The sequence below is a fragment of the Aptenodytes forsteri genome, unplaced genomic scaffold (assembly GCF_000699145.1).
Source record: "Aptenodytes forsteri isolate BGI_AS27 unplaced genomic scaffold, ASM69914v1 Scaffold108, whole genome shotgun sequence".
NCBI lineage: Eukaryota > Metazoa > Chordata > Aves > Sphenisciformes > Spheniscidae > Aptenodytes > Aptenodytes forsteri.
This window is the reverse complement of record NW_008794448.1, coordinates 6,084,442-6,097,410: the sequence shown is the minus strand read 5'-3', so window position 1 is coordinate 6,097,410 and position 12,969 is coordinate 6,084,442. Positions and strand designations below refer to the sequence as shown.

Here is a 12,969-nt window from a genome sequence, read left to right as displayed (position 1 = left end):
TTTAGCACTCGGCAGCAGACTGGAGATTGAGGGGCTTGTACTGCCAAATATATACAATACTAACTGCAACTTAAATTCATGGCATTCCTCCTGCCAGGACTGAGTAATGTGAACCATCAACCACATCAGAAATACTAGAAGAAAAACTTCTTCTTGGCTTGCTGGCTGGTTTGTGGCAGTAAATTTGGGTGTTTATTCAATTGGAAGTGAAGTATCTTTATTTTGGGGAAGGGTTAATTGTTTCTGCAAATTTTGGGATGCAAGCAGAGGTAACAAAATTTTTGGAAACAATACCAGTGGAACCTTACCATCCAGATTTTTTACCACTTTCAACCTAGTTTTTCTGGCTCTATTTGGAGAAGAAATTATGAACAGGATATTTCAAAAAGCACGGTCATAGCTTGTCATTAAAGCTATACAATGTCTTCAGTAGAACAAATCTCTACTCATCTTTAATTCTTATCTTTCCTCTTTCCTTCCTTCCCCTCTCGTCCCTTCATCCCCTGAATCTAATAACAACAGTGGTAGGTCTTAGTCCACTTTGTATTGTAAGGAAAGACCAAAGTACTGGATCAAAGGTAGCTTAAAATCTTCATCAAAAGTGCTGTTGTCTTGTCCCTAGAGCGGTATAATCAGCATGCTGTTATCAGTCTTCAGGTTGCTGTATTTCCATGTTGATGGTTTAGTGTGATTCCAGAAAATATTTGCAGTTCCAAATGGGCATTGTAATTGCTCGGTATAAAGTAGCTTGGCAGCAGCAACCTTCAGAGGTGTGCAGAGGCCAGCTTTTCTTTCAGGATCAATATACTGACAGATCACTTCTCTGTAAGGCTTGCACTGGAGTATAAGGAGACCATAAATGATTGTGTTATTTAGCAAGCATTCTTCAAGGGAGCTTTTCCCATTCTCAAACTTAGCCAAAGAGAAGAAGAAAAAAGCTGCTGACTCCTTTTGGAAAAGGAGGACAGCATTAATTTTAGATGCATTCCTGATCCTCTAACCCTCAGTATTTTTCTGTGCAATTTTTCTAGTTCTATTAATGCTGCAAGATATAGGTAGCTCCAGCAAGACTCAGACCAGATAATATAGCTAGTCATATCCTGGACAAGGTAACTCAGAAGAACAAGGTCTCAGAAGTTTCTTGGTAAAGCTACCTTAAGACCATGCTGTCTGAATATAATACAGCAGGACTGTAAGCAGAAATTTATATCCAGGTCATGTGGCCAAAGTAATTGAGGGGCTGATGAGATGATTATCTGTTGGTGGTTCAGAATAACCTCATTACAAAAATGCAAGACTCTGCCAGGTGCTAGGCACGTTTACTTGAGTGCAGTAGAAACTAGTATAATACGGGTGAGTCAGCTCCAGTTTTCACCTACTAAGTTACAAGATACTCTGTTATTCTTTCCTCTGGATCTGGTGGTCTGTCAGAGCTGTCCTGTGAAGACTTGCTGTAGGGTCTCTCTGCTGCAAAATGGGTCTAACCTTTGCTAACTCTTGTATGCTTTATATAATGCTTTATAAAGTAAAATATAACAAAAAAATAATATTACTTTTATGCCAAAGTGACTAGATAATCTATGTAATTTTTAAAGCTTTCTACATGTACTGAATGACCTTTGTCTTCCTCTTCTGCACTAAGCAAAATTTTTACTTTAAATTTGGATTTATGGAGGAGGATTTCAGGAATATGTTTACTTCTTAGGATAATCATTGGAAACTTGAAAACTAAGCAGAAAAAACAGTGTGTTTGGAAATTAGGTTGGGGCTATTATATATGATCCACTGAAGGTGAGAGAAGGATTTACTCAAACTAGAAAGTAAAGGTTAATGATACAAGAGTTAACCATTTGATTATTCTTTGGGCCCTGCTTTTGATTACAGACAGTTGGAGCTGAGAATCTATTCAAAATGTATAAATAAGTTAATATACTTTTGGTATAACATTGGAACTTGCCTTTTATTCTGTATCTGAACACTATCTGGTTTGGGTCCTTCTTTAACCGGTTACACTAAAGGACTGGAAATGCAGGGGTGTATGGTGAGGGAACAAATTTGCATTTGATACTATCCAGAAATTTCTAGCGACAGCGTTCATTACTTTAGCTTTCCTCTCTTGAGGCTGAAGATGATCATGGAAGACCAAGTCACAGTATGACCAAAATATGAAGCCTCTTTTAACAAACTTAGTATTATAGGCAGAGATGTTAAAATCTTCCCAGTGGGTATACTGAATTACTTTGTTTATACAGTTTATCTCTGTTTTGCTAATATGACTAGCTGGGTAGGGTTTTTTTAATTATTTTTCTTAAATTGGAGTTGGTCTGAGTGACTCAGCTTGAGACTTTAACTTGGATAGCATCATGCACGGCAGACAGTGTATATCATAGTGCTTATCTGTAGGTCCAGTAGACGTGTTGCTGTTTCCAAGTCTAAATCTTCTTTTCTGTCCCTTCATTTGGTTTTAACTATGTTGATCATTTAATCATCGTAAACTATTTTTCTCCAGAAATTTGCAAATTATTCTTATCTAAAATGACACTAACTGTGGATAAGTACTGTTTCTTTTACACTTCATTTGTATGAATTAATGTATTTATTATTAAGTATCTGAATGTTGCATTTCTTTGGACTTCTATTTCACAGAGTTAGTGAGGGGGGAAAAAAACAAGAATTGGAGCAAATTTCACATTCAACAAGCTTGCAAAGTACAGTTCACTACATCTTATGTGTGTTCTTCATAGGGGTAAAGAATAGCAAGTGGTATATTGATTTATTTTGTTTTGTCACAGACTCCACCTTCAAGCATTTTGTAAATGCTAGAAAGACTGACAATGATGATGAAATGCATAGCTGTAAATCTCCTAGTTCATCCATGTAACTACTTCACCTTCCCTTACTGATGAAATAAGATGGCAGTTGAATTCTTCCTGATAAAGCAATACGACTTTTGATTACAAATTACCACCCTAGGAGAAGTTAGTTCTGTTGTTTAATAGCAAAATGCAACATTGTTTAAAGAAAATCTCAGTAGTTTAACTCTGTCCATGAAGTCTGTCCATAAATATACCAGACTATTTAAAGTATATTGTCTATGGCAAAAACCCTCTCTTTGTTTTTTAAAGGAGTGAATTTTGTTTTGGTAGCACGCCAGACCTGGGTGGTTATTATCCTAGGAAGAGGTGTAAGAAAACAGTTACTGTTACGTTAAAACTGAAGAAATATTTTCCAGGGGGAAAAAAAATCTAGTTCTCTGTCGCTGATAGCTGTAAAAGGGAAGTACACTTCGGGGGGGGGGCGGGGGGAACCATGTAACTCTAAGCATTTATTTTAAAGCGTAGATGCATTGCGTTACGATTCCTGTTATTTTTCAGAATGTTGTTGGTGAGGGTGTTTTTTCTAAATGGGTATTTCAGAAAAATATTGTACCTGTTTTTTATTCATTTTGAGATGTGATCTGTAGCTCTGTGGCTACTATTTTTATTCATTTTATTTAACTCTGTCTTTTGGATGCCTTCCTCATCATATTTTTCTCCTTTTTCCTGCCTTCCTGTTGCCATCATGAGTACTGAGAATATTAAGGAGACTATTTTCTGAGGGATAGGGATGTATCATTACTTGTCTCCCTCTTTGTTCTTCCTTCCCTTCTCAGGTCCCATCTTCCTGCTAAGAAAACCAACATCCCCGATCCCTTTTCCTGTTCCTTGCAGGAACTGGCTTTGATGCAGATCTAAATCTAGTGGAAGAGAAGTTAGCAGAAGTGAATAAGTCCTCTTTGGTATCAGTGGAAGTTACAGCCTGTATTAAATATGGCTGGGTATTTTCAAGAGGTCCATTGTGTATGCATATAAATATATTAAATGTGTACAATATGACTGATGTTTTGTGATTGTGGTTAACTTTTAATTTTTTTTAGGGAGAAGAAAGCCATAATTGACCCTTCTTTGTTCAAATACAAAGTCCAACCTATTAAAAAAGAACTATATGAAGCTGTTATTGTTAAAGCATCTCAACTAAGGTAAAAATTAGTATATGAAAGTTAAAATTGTACTTTGTGTGAGTTGTGTAAGTCACTGTAAGATGTTTTTGATATAAAATGGCATTTTAGTATAATATGTTAGAACTACTAGAGGCACTGGAACAAAATACTGTGTTTCACAGGCTTTCTGTAGCAAGGGTTCCAAGCTTTACTAGTATTAACACAGATACCAACTCCTTACAAGTCTCTGTGCTTTTGTTGGCACACAGATGAGACCTGCTGTTGCTTCTGATGCCTGTGCCTTACTGCTGTGACTGATGGAGTAGGTGAAAAAAAGTTTGAGAACCCTGTGCTGTAATATTGATGAACTATTGGCATTATGAGCTCTCTCTGTGTGGTAGCATGACTGGTTTGAAGTGTTGGAGCAGACATTGGCAATCAAACTGCTTTACTGCTTTAAAATAGAAAGCTGCAAAGAGTCTTTGCTTCTTAAATAACATAATTTTGTCTTGAATTTAGTTAAAACATTTTTTTAGAGTAGATTGTGCTTCAAAACTTCATAAACTGGATACTTCGAAAAAAATTTCAGTGATTTCAAGTCATTTAGTTCCAGCATGAATCGAGATTAGTTTTTTCGTTAACTACTCCTGTGTAGTTGGTTTTCTCCTTCCCATGAAGTACTGCGCGTTCTCTGGGATGCCAGGAAGCATTTAGAGTGCACACTGTCCTGTAGCAAGGAGTGCCACAGCCTGACCAAGCAACATGTAAATTCATACCTCTCACTTGTTGGCTTGAGACTTCTGTGCCTTACCTCCCCGTCTGAGAGATGTGAATGCTGCTTTCCTGCTGTCCTTGTTTGCGTGCTTGTTTTCACCCCCTTCTGAAACAATCGGACTTTAGTTTTATTTGGGGATTTTAAAAGCTACTGTGATAGAAAGGAATGTTTGGAGGGTCTAGTGGGGATGAATAGGCTATGGAGTTTGTGTGTGTGTATAAAAGAGCACATACCAGGATCTTCAAAACAAAAATTACAGATGCATAAAACAACTGTTTAAGTATTACTTGGCTTTTGTTTTGTTCATAAGGAAATTTTATATTGAATTGGGGTTGCAAAGAACGACTGTTAGTTGCAGTAGTAAGGGTGTAATTTATAATTAAGAAACTGAGAAAAAGGTCAATCATATGATCTGTTACATGTTTTGCACATATTGTCAGCTGCACTTAAACAATAATTAAAGATGTTATTTGATAATACTACCTTTCTTTCCTAATACAGCCGGAGGAAACATTTCTTTTCTCGTGATAGACTTAAACTTTTTCTGAAACAACACTGTGAACCACATGATGGAGTCATTAAAACTAAGGTAAATAAGAAGGAATAATTTGTGGGATAGAGTATTGACCCTACTCAGTCTTTTTTTTTTTTTTTTTTTCCTCTTCTTTGGTAGCTGCTCAGAGCTTCTTTTTTAAACTACATCAAGTTTAGCTTTTTGTAAGTATAATATATTGAGTTAGTATTTGACTTTTCCAAAATAAAAGGATGAATACTGCAACTTTTTCTGTAAAAAACAGGTTTTTGTTAACTTTTGCTTGTAAACAAGATAGTAGTTTTTCTGTACATGGAGCAGAACTTAATTCTCTAATTTCTTCTTTAGCTACCAGTTTAGAAAAGTCCCCAAAATAAAAATGGGAGCTTTTACCTAGAAAAATGTTATATTAAAACAATATATATTTTTGCTTAGTCTAACACATGAGTTGTTTTCATTCTTCAAGGTATGCAGCTGGTATTTCGAAGTCAAATAAAAATTAACTATTTCTGTTTTGGTACAGTAAGCTAATATTATTCTGTTGTAATGCTTTTAGCTGGAAAATATTTTATTGTAGATTGAATTCAGTCTCCAGTTCTTCAGTGAGGCAGGAGTACCGAAGAGTTCAGGTGGCTGGAATGGGCTTTTGATGAGGCCTTAGATGTTGAAGATATTAAGATGCATATCTTTGTCATCTTATGTGGACATATATGGTGATACTTAGTAGAAGTTCAGACTAAAGTTCACATCTTAGTCCGTGCAGGATGACTTTGAGAATTTGTTTCCTTGTGCTCAAGGAATTGAGCAGCTTTTCCCACGCTTACCAAATAAGCAGCAATTTCCCTTGCCTTGGCTTGCTGTGCCACAGGAGATCCTGGACTCTCACTGCATATTGCAGCCTTGACCCTGAAATCCTTATCTTCACCTTGTTTTTAGAAAGTAGCACGTTTGTTTATTACGTCTTGTGTTTTGTGTGTGTGTTTAAGAGGAATTCTCATACAGCTGTGTAACTGCTCTGAGATGAGAGCATCAATGAGAGGTTTGCCTGTGAAAGTTGTAGAAAATAACAAAGGCAACTAATTTCTAAATAAGTTTGTAACTTTAAAGTCCATCTCTTTTAAAGAAATGGAAATAGAAGAAGATAGAGCTGAAAGGGATAAACCACCCCCTTCCTTGGGCTTGTTAGTGATCATGTTGTCCTTGATGTGATACAGTGTGCTGGGTCTAGTTATCTATTAACGATGATTTGTGGTGCCTCAGGAAAATGGTTATATTCTGTACATGTGTGCATTTGTCATCTTCTCTTTGTTTGGGCTTTTTGTGGAGTGTCTCCTTGTTCCCTTGCTGATTGCCTTGCATTTCAGCAGTTAGGTGAACATGTCCTATTTGGAGTGTCTCTTTTGTATCCTCATCCGTATCACTTGATAAGGGCAGGCTTCCTGAAGTGACCAGGTTGAGAAAGCAGACTTGAAAAGAAACTTTGACAATTCAAAATGAGAGAAATCATAAACTTTCTCCTCCTCCAGAAATGTTTAAGTATGATAGAGAATTATGTGATTCTTCAGTAAATTAATTTTCCAGCTTTCGCTGTCAAAAGTCAATCTCAACACATTTCAGTAACTTGCTAGGAAGACTGTGTCCAGCTGTGTTTGCTAAAAGGCATCTAAAGAAATAAAATCTTACCAAATGAAGCCAAATTCTATTTTCAAATGTGCGCTGCTCATATTATTATCCACTTGGTGGATTAACTCTACAGTTAGACTATTTCAGAGTTTTATCTCTTATCCTAAGCTAACCAGTTGTGGATCTAGTTATTTTTATTGTCTTTTTTTCTGAATTAATGATTCATTAATTAGCTTATATTTATGAAAAGGTAAGAATTTCACAATGAATATCTGCTTTCATCTTTCTTACTAAGGCAACATCAATTGCAAAATATAATCTAGCAGAACAAAGTTTTTCCTACTTCTTTCCTGATGACCCACCCACATTTATCTTCAGTCCTGCAAGCAGACGACGAGGGAGACCTCCAAAGAGGGCATCTACTAGTCTTGTAAGTAATAACATTTTTAATTCCAGATGAAGATACATCAGTGTAGTCTTTAAGTTCTTCCATTTTCTCTGAACTTTCAGAACAGTTGGAATGCAAGGTTGATGTTGTGCTTTTTTTCTTTGAGGATGAATTGGGATATATTACATAATTGGTACTAAAGTAGATTGCTTTATAGTTAAGCTGGTAAAAGGGACCATACTTGATATGTTATCTTCTTATTTTTATCTTTCTTATTTTTGTGATCCCACCAAGAAACTAGCTTTTCAGTGTGTTGTGAAGGTGCATAGAGTACTTGTCCCTTCTGAGAATTACTAATAAATAATTTGCTAAAAAACTTTAATTTGTATTCTTAGATACAATTATGTCACTTGCCCTCAGATACAGTTACGTCACTTGCCTGTATTTAAACACAGTGAAGCTTAGTGCTCTAAACTACTTTATTGAAAAAGAAAGCTGGAAGAAAAAGGTTTGGGTCTGCCCCTGCCCCCAGCTATTGGGCAGGATCTCTGAGTACTTAGTATGTTTGTGGGAAACTCTTACAGCCTGTTTTTATTCTTTAGAGAACTGTTGAAAAATTGGGAATGTCTGTTGCTGGTCATTTCACTGTAGATATTATGTTCTTTTTTTCCCACTCCCCCTCCAAATTCTCTATCAGGAGGACGAGATTACTGCTAAACAAAATACCCAAGGAAACAAAAGTAAAGTAGCAAGGGAAAAGACAAGGTTCCAGAAGCAAAAAGAAGATATGCAGGCCATGGGTAAGTTGAGGTTTAGTCCTATGACTAGTAAACCAGTTTTTGCAGGTCTGAGAGCAGGCCTTAATTAGAGTATTTTTGGGGTTGTACCTTTCAAAGTCCTGCAATACTTTCAAAATGTATAAAGAGAGCACTGCCACAGCACTATTGCAAAGTGCTCCTTTCAGTGGTTAGAATGATTGTTTCCTGAATTATTTATTTACTTTTATTTTTCTAAACTGGGGAAATGTAGGAAGCTTGCGGTCCAGCTGTGCTGAATTTTATCTCAGATAAATAAAGAGCAAAATAAATTTTTGCAGAAGTTTGGATTCTGAAATCACGTATAAATTTTACCAGCTGAAGGTATATCAAAACATGAACATTTAACACAGATCATTCTGTTGTATGAGGAGAATCCGTAAATAGAAAAACTACCTCAAAATTTAAAAGAACTGCAATGCTTCCTAAACCTGTAATAATTCTTAAGGAAATCTGAGTCTTTTTGAATATGTCTGTGCTTGGATATTTAAGGTATGTCTAAATGTTCTGCAAGATTACTTACAGTATGCTTACAAATTTTTCTAATGAAAAGAGCACAAATCACTTAAGAGATTTTTATTTCAGACTGATTGAATTATTTTGGCTTAGTTTTGACCTGTTTCTGATCTATTTAAACTTGATTTCAAATGAAGTAAGGGGACCCACGTACCTTTTTTACGGGTTTAACTAGGTAAACTGGTGTGTCTTCTTGAGGAGACAAAGCTCAGACAAGGAGATGTTCTTCTGGATTGTAAGCACTGATGTCCTTCCTAAGGAAAGGCTTTCATCTTGTGGAAATATTTCAGTGAACTTCTGGTTTCTACCTCTTCTTTCCATTATCATAGAATGTTTTAGGATGGCAGGGATATCTGGAAGTTATCTAGTCCAACATAATAACTGCAAAGTTGCCTCAGGCTGCTCAGGGCTTTTTCTTCATAGGAGATGGGGACACTAGGGTTTAATGGGCTCCACTAAACTTGTGTGTCCACTTTTTTGCACAGCTAGCATCTATTTGTTTATGTGCTGGAAATGATAGCACAGAACAAGGTAATAGCTGATCAACATCAAAGCTGCTTCCTTTCTTGTGTGGCGTTAACTACAGCTTCTAGAAGACTAGTTAAGACACATTCTGGCTTAATTTTATCTTTGTGTTATCCTGTTGCACCCCAAAACCCAATGCCCTTGAAACATATAGTTTCAAACAATGAAAGAGCAATCAGCCTTGAAATAAGTTGTATAACATGGAGATCCAAATGTATTCTTTGTATTTTCTGCAACCTCACTAGAAAGCTGTCACAGCATGTTGATATTCAGACTTTGTAAATGCTTTCTGTTCTTTGTTGAGAACACAAAATTATGATGAATGCATCAGATAAGTAATAATAATAATAAAAAAAAAATACTGTGGTGTCACACTTGTTCTGTGTTCGTTTTTGTCCCAGTGTTGGCTCATGATTATAAACTTTTTTTTCAAAGATACAGTTCTTTAATTTGAAACCAGCAACATGTTATACTGGTTGTTTGAAAAGTATGATCCCATCCATAGAATAAGCTTAAAAGTACACTTTCAAATATACTATATTAATGTAATTGAAAATTAATCTAAACATTTTACCTGTAAATAATGTTTAATTGGAATGGCAATTACTGACATTCATAAAGTCTCTTATAAAGAGCTGCTATAGTACTTTATTAATGATGTGAAAAGATAGCAAAATACCAAGTACCTTGAAAAATCGACCTTCTCAGTATGTAGAAGACTATGGGGGATCAGCTTCACTGCTTTTGTTTGCTGGGTGAGAGCCATTGTATGTGTAGTAGCTATCTGTAAAAGCAATCTAGCCCGTTCTCAGAATTTTATAGAAAAATGTAATCAAAATCTCTTTTTGAGTGCCATCCACTTGGTAATAGAAGTAAGGATCTTTTTTCATTTTCTTCACTTGTGTTTCTAGCTTCCTTGTTTATTCAATTAAAATGGTAAACCCCCTGACACCCTTTTATTTGTTAGCCTGTGTGTGGATTGACAGACATTGTCTGTCCACAGAAAGTGGCAATTTGTATCCTGCTGTTCTTCTGCAGACAGCTACAAAGAACTCTGGATCTCCTCAGGCAGTAACATTTATTACCAATTAAAGTTCAGATTAAACTGTATAACAGAAGTAAAACTTGCACAAAACCCACGGAAATACTAAATAGGTTTCAAATGTACTGACTTTCAGTAATTCAGTAATAATTAAATATTTAAAGATCACTTATTTAAAGGTTTTTACTGTCACAAATATTTCATGGTTATATGCCATACCTAGTTGTGACATGCTTTTATTAAGCAAGCATTACTAAATACGTTGCTGTAATTACATGCAGTTGGAATCAGTTCTCATCTTTATATGTCACTTGATAGAAACCAATAAACAAGTATTAAACTTCTGTATACTCATAAAAACAGAGAAATTTGACTTTATTACAGTGATGACAACCTTGTAAAACATGTATACTACTTAGGCTTAAAATTCTGATTCTCTAAAGAGCTGTCAAGTGATTGAATTTCTGGTTGGCATAGAAACAATTCGGTCTTCATAACAATATCTTTTCAATATGGTAATTATAAAAAGATCAGTCTACTTAGCACAGTTAAATAAAATTAACATTTTATAAAAGAAAAAATAACTTTGGTTTGTTTGGTTTTTTCCTTTACAGCTTTTGAAAAAGCTAAATGAAAAAGAGAGAAGGCAAATGCTATAGAAGCTAAGAAAAAGGAGAAAGAAGATAAGGAAAAAAAGAGAGAAGAACTAAAGAAGATTGTGGAAGAAGAAAGGATGAAGAAGAAAGAAGAGAAAGAGAGACTCAAAATAGAAAAGGAAAAAGTAATGCATTAGCAGTATATGTATTTCATGTAGGAACAGTATACTGGCTTTCTAGTTTACTTGTTTCTTAGTTGCTATCAGCTTCAAGTTATTTTCCATTAACTGTTTTCTGTTCATAGAAATGCACTTTAGAAGAATAGGCAGTTATAAGATATGATTACGGATTTGTATTTCTGGATAACGTTCTCTATATTACAATTTTAGTTCACAAAAAGTTCACTTTTTACTTACTTCTGAAGTAATGTGGTTTTGTTTTTGTCTTTTTTTTTGCCAATAATGGATGACTATTTGATTTGGTGGTTGTCTTCTACTTAAGTGTTAAAGACACTGTACTGCATCATATTCACAGCATATTAAATGGTTGTGGGTTTCCTTGTGGTTTTTCTTTGGATGGAAATTGCTAAATAACTTTTTGTCACTTTGAATGTGAAGAAATTATTTATTCCACTATATTTTACCACAGACACATCCACTGTCTATTTTGATGGTCTTTTCTTGTGGCAACTTTCATAAGTACTCTTATTTTTAGATAACTTTTTTCAGCCACTTCCATTACAAAAAAAAAAAAAAAAACAAACCCAAATAAAAACTAACCAAACCAAAAAAACCCCAATAAAACCCCATGTCTAATCCAACAAAGTATCACCACAGTTTGCTTCTAAACATTTTTGCCAATGTCGTCTTCTACAAAATAAAAATTATTAAGAGTATTTCATTCTAATTAAATATGTTTTAGTTTTATTTTTCAGTGTGATTGAAATAGTAAGTGGTGCAGTTCTAGAAACTTTAATAGGGTGATCTGACCGTATTTTATATACAGTTGTGACCCTCTTTTTCAGGAAAGAGAGAAGCTGCGTGAAGAAAAAAGAAAATATGTGGAATACCTGAAACAGTGGAGTAAGCCTAGAGAAGATATGGAGTGTGATGATCTTAAGGTATGATTGAATTAGAACAGCTCCAGCTCGTACTTTTACAGGGTCCCCAAGCTAGATTGCCTAATGCAGAGGCAGATCTAGATCTGATCTGAATGCTAGGGATTGTGAATCACCTGCAGTCATGTAATATTTCCCAGTGGTGATGCTAATAGGATTGTCTGCATCTGCATTTTCACCCTCCAGAAAAACTTTACAGGCTGTTCTCTGTGTTAACATGGAACAGATGTATTTTTAAAGCACTGATCTTACTGAGTGGAGGGTATTGAGTATGCCTGACTTTTCTGTTAAATATACAACGTGAGCTCACCTAGAATAAACCTGAGTTACTTAAAAGATTTTGAGTAATGAAGAAACCAAATTTGTGGCTGCAAAAGGTAGAAAAGATAGTAGCTTGTTACTCCCTCTGGTATTCTTTTGATTTAAACTCTAGCAGTATCCTTGCTTAACGAGCTGCTTTCTGGATGATCCTGGAAACCTATAGAAAGTAACAAGAATTTACCTCTCAAAGAACTTAATGTTCTAAACAAGAATATAGTGTGGTTGTACATAACGGAAGATTGTCTAGTGTTACACATTTATGTGCACTTTATTATGATTAATTTTAGCAGGGGATAGCAAAAGGAGGCAAAATTGTCAGAAGCACAAGGATGGGGGTTTATTTGAGATACACAGGGAAACGTGACAGAAGTGCAAAGAGGACAAGTGGGAATAGAGGAGAGTGTTAAATGAATTGAAGTGATAGCACTGGTTGGGAGGAATATGAGAATTGAATATATTTGCAAGGGTAGCTGTATAGGCCCTTGAAGATGATAGTGAAAACTCTTAGCTGTGTACAGAAAGGGAGAAGAAACTGAAGAAAGGGAAGAGCATTGTCAAAACGAGAGGAAGCTGTGCAAAACAGTGCTGCTGTGTTTCAATTGGAAAAGAAAAAGGGAGGGATGGGAAAGTAGTATCACTACAGTGAAAATTGACAAGAATATGAATAAAGATGAGTTTAGGTGAGGAAGCAAGAAGAAAGATCCACCCATAGACTGCTTTTCAAAAAATTCCCTTCTCAG

At 35.4% G+C, this 12,969-nt stretch overlaps 1 protein-coding gene across 1 annotated transcript in view; it reads left to right on the top strand.

The window, feature by feature from the left end:
- The window catches only part of BAZ1A (bromodomain adjacent to zinc finger domain 1A), a 62,340-nt gene that overhangs the window by 17,514 nt on the left and 31,857 nt on the right, over positions 1-12,969 (top strand). Inside the window, 6 exon segments of the mRNA XM_019474886.1 lie at positions 3,917-4,018; positions 5,256-5,343; positions 7,205-7,339; positions 7,995-8,097; positions 10,810-10,976; positions 11,816-11,911. Of these exon segments, the coding sequence (XP_019330431.1) occupies positions 3,917-4,018; positions 5,256-5,343; positions 7,205-7,339; positions 7,995-8,097; positions 10,810-10,976; positions 11,816-11,911 (691 nt within the window).